At 40.3% G+C, this 1,300-nt stretch overlaps 1 protein-coding gene across 1 annotated transcript; it reads left to right on the top strand.

Moving 5' to 3' along the window:
• Positions 1 to 652: 652 nt before the first annotated feature.
• LOC105120361 (Pol-like polyprotein/retrotransposon) lies at positions 653 to 1,263 on the top strand (the record flags this gene model as incomplete). Its single annotated transcript, XM_011018522.1, is given in 2 exon segments — positions 653 to 932; positions 1,032 to 1,263. Coding segments are annotated over 2 exon segments (512 nt in total), but the record flags the coding sequence as incomplete, so codon positions are not given.
• Positions 1,264 to 1,300: the final 37 nt, after the last annotated feature.

Here is a 1,300-nt window from a genome sequence, read left to right as displayed (position 1 = left end):
CTCAAAACGTCTTTTTGAACATACCATCATGAAGAGCAAGACGAGAGGAATCCAATGGTGAAAACCCAATGAAGAACCGAAGTCCTGCATACCTGCACGTGCCAACACGCATCGCCGACTGCACTGTCCACACGCACCGACGCGCCTCACGCTCTCCACGCGTCTTCTTCGCCCGGATTCCTGCAACTGAACCAGGTTAACCTGACACGTCAACATATAGTCAGCAGCCACAGAAGCAACTCTAAACAATCAGCAGCCACGTCACCTACCACCTCATCTGACACGACATCATCGTCACGTCAATTTGAAATCCGCATGGATTTGCCACGTCATAATTGTGGGCCTGTATATCTCACATGGCAGACACGTCAACATTCTGGGTTTTGATCAAGTGTGGCACAGTGACTATTCCTCCTAACACGTGGCTTCATCTACAACGTCCAATGATCCAAAAGTTTGATTGATAAAATCTGAGACATCCAAAGTCCGATTTGGGTGATTTCAATATCGTTTTCAATATTTTTATCCATTCCAAACACATTTGTAAGGTTAGATTTGGTAGATTTAAATCCGAGAAATATTAAAAATGGAAAATGAAATAAAGGCTGCTGGAATTGAAAAATTTGATGGAATAGATTTTGGATATTGGAAAATGCAAATTGAAGACTATCTATATGGGAAGAAACTTCATCTTCCTCTATTGGGGAGCAAACTAGAAAACATGTCAAAAGAAGATTGGTAAATTCTTGATAGACAGGTTTTGGATATTATCCGGCTATTCTTATCAAGAAGAGTTGCTCATAATGTTACAAAAGAGAAATCCACTGCAAGATTGATGGAAGCCTTGTCTGGGATGTATGAAAAGCCCCCAATAAATAAGAAAGTGCACTTGATGAAGAAGTTGTTCAACCTAAAGATGACAGAAAGCATCTTTCTTACACAACATCTTAATAATTTCAATACCATCATAAATCAATTGTCATATGTTGAGATTGAGTTTGATAATGAGATCTGTGCACTCATTTTGTTAGCTTCACTTCGAAGCAGTTGGGAAAGTATGAGAATAGCCGTAAGTAACTCACTTGGAAAATCCAAATTGAAAGATGACGACATCCGAGACCTGATTTTTGCTGAAGAAGTACGAAGGAAAGACTCGGGTGAAAGCTTAAGCTCAAGTTTAGCTCTCACCATCAACACTCGAGGGAGGAGACTAGATAGAGGCTTATCTAGAGGCAGATCAAAATCTAGGTACCGTGAAAGCAGGTTGAATGTTGAAATTATGGCAAACCTGGTCATTTCA

Source organism: Populus euphratica, unplaced genomic scaffold (genome assembly GCF_000495115.2).
Source record: "Populus euphratica unplaced genomic scaffold, PopEup_1.0 scaffold7621.1, whole genome shotgun sequence".
NCBI lineage: Eukaryota > Viridiplantae > Streptophyta > Magnoliopsida > Malpighiales > Salicaceae > Populus > Populus euphratica.
This window is presented reverse-complemented; position numbering and strand designations above follow the sequence as displayed.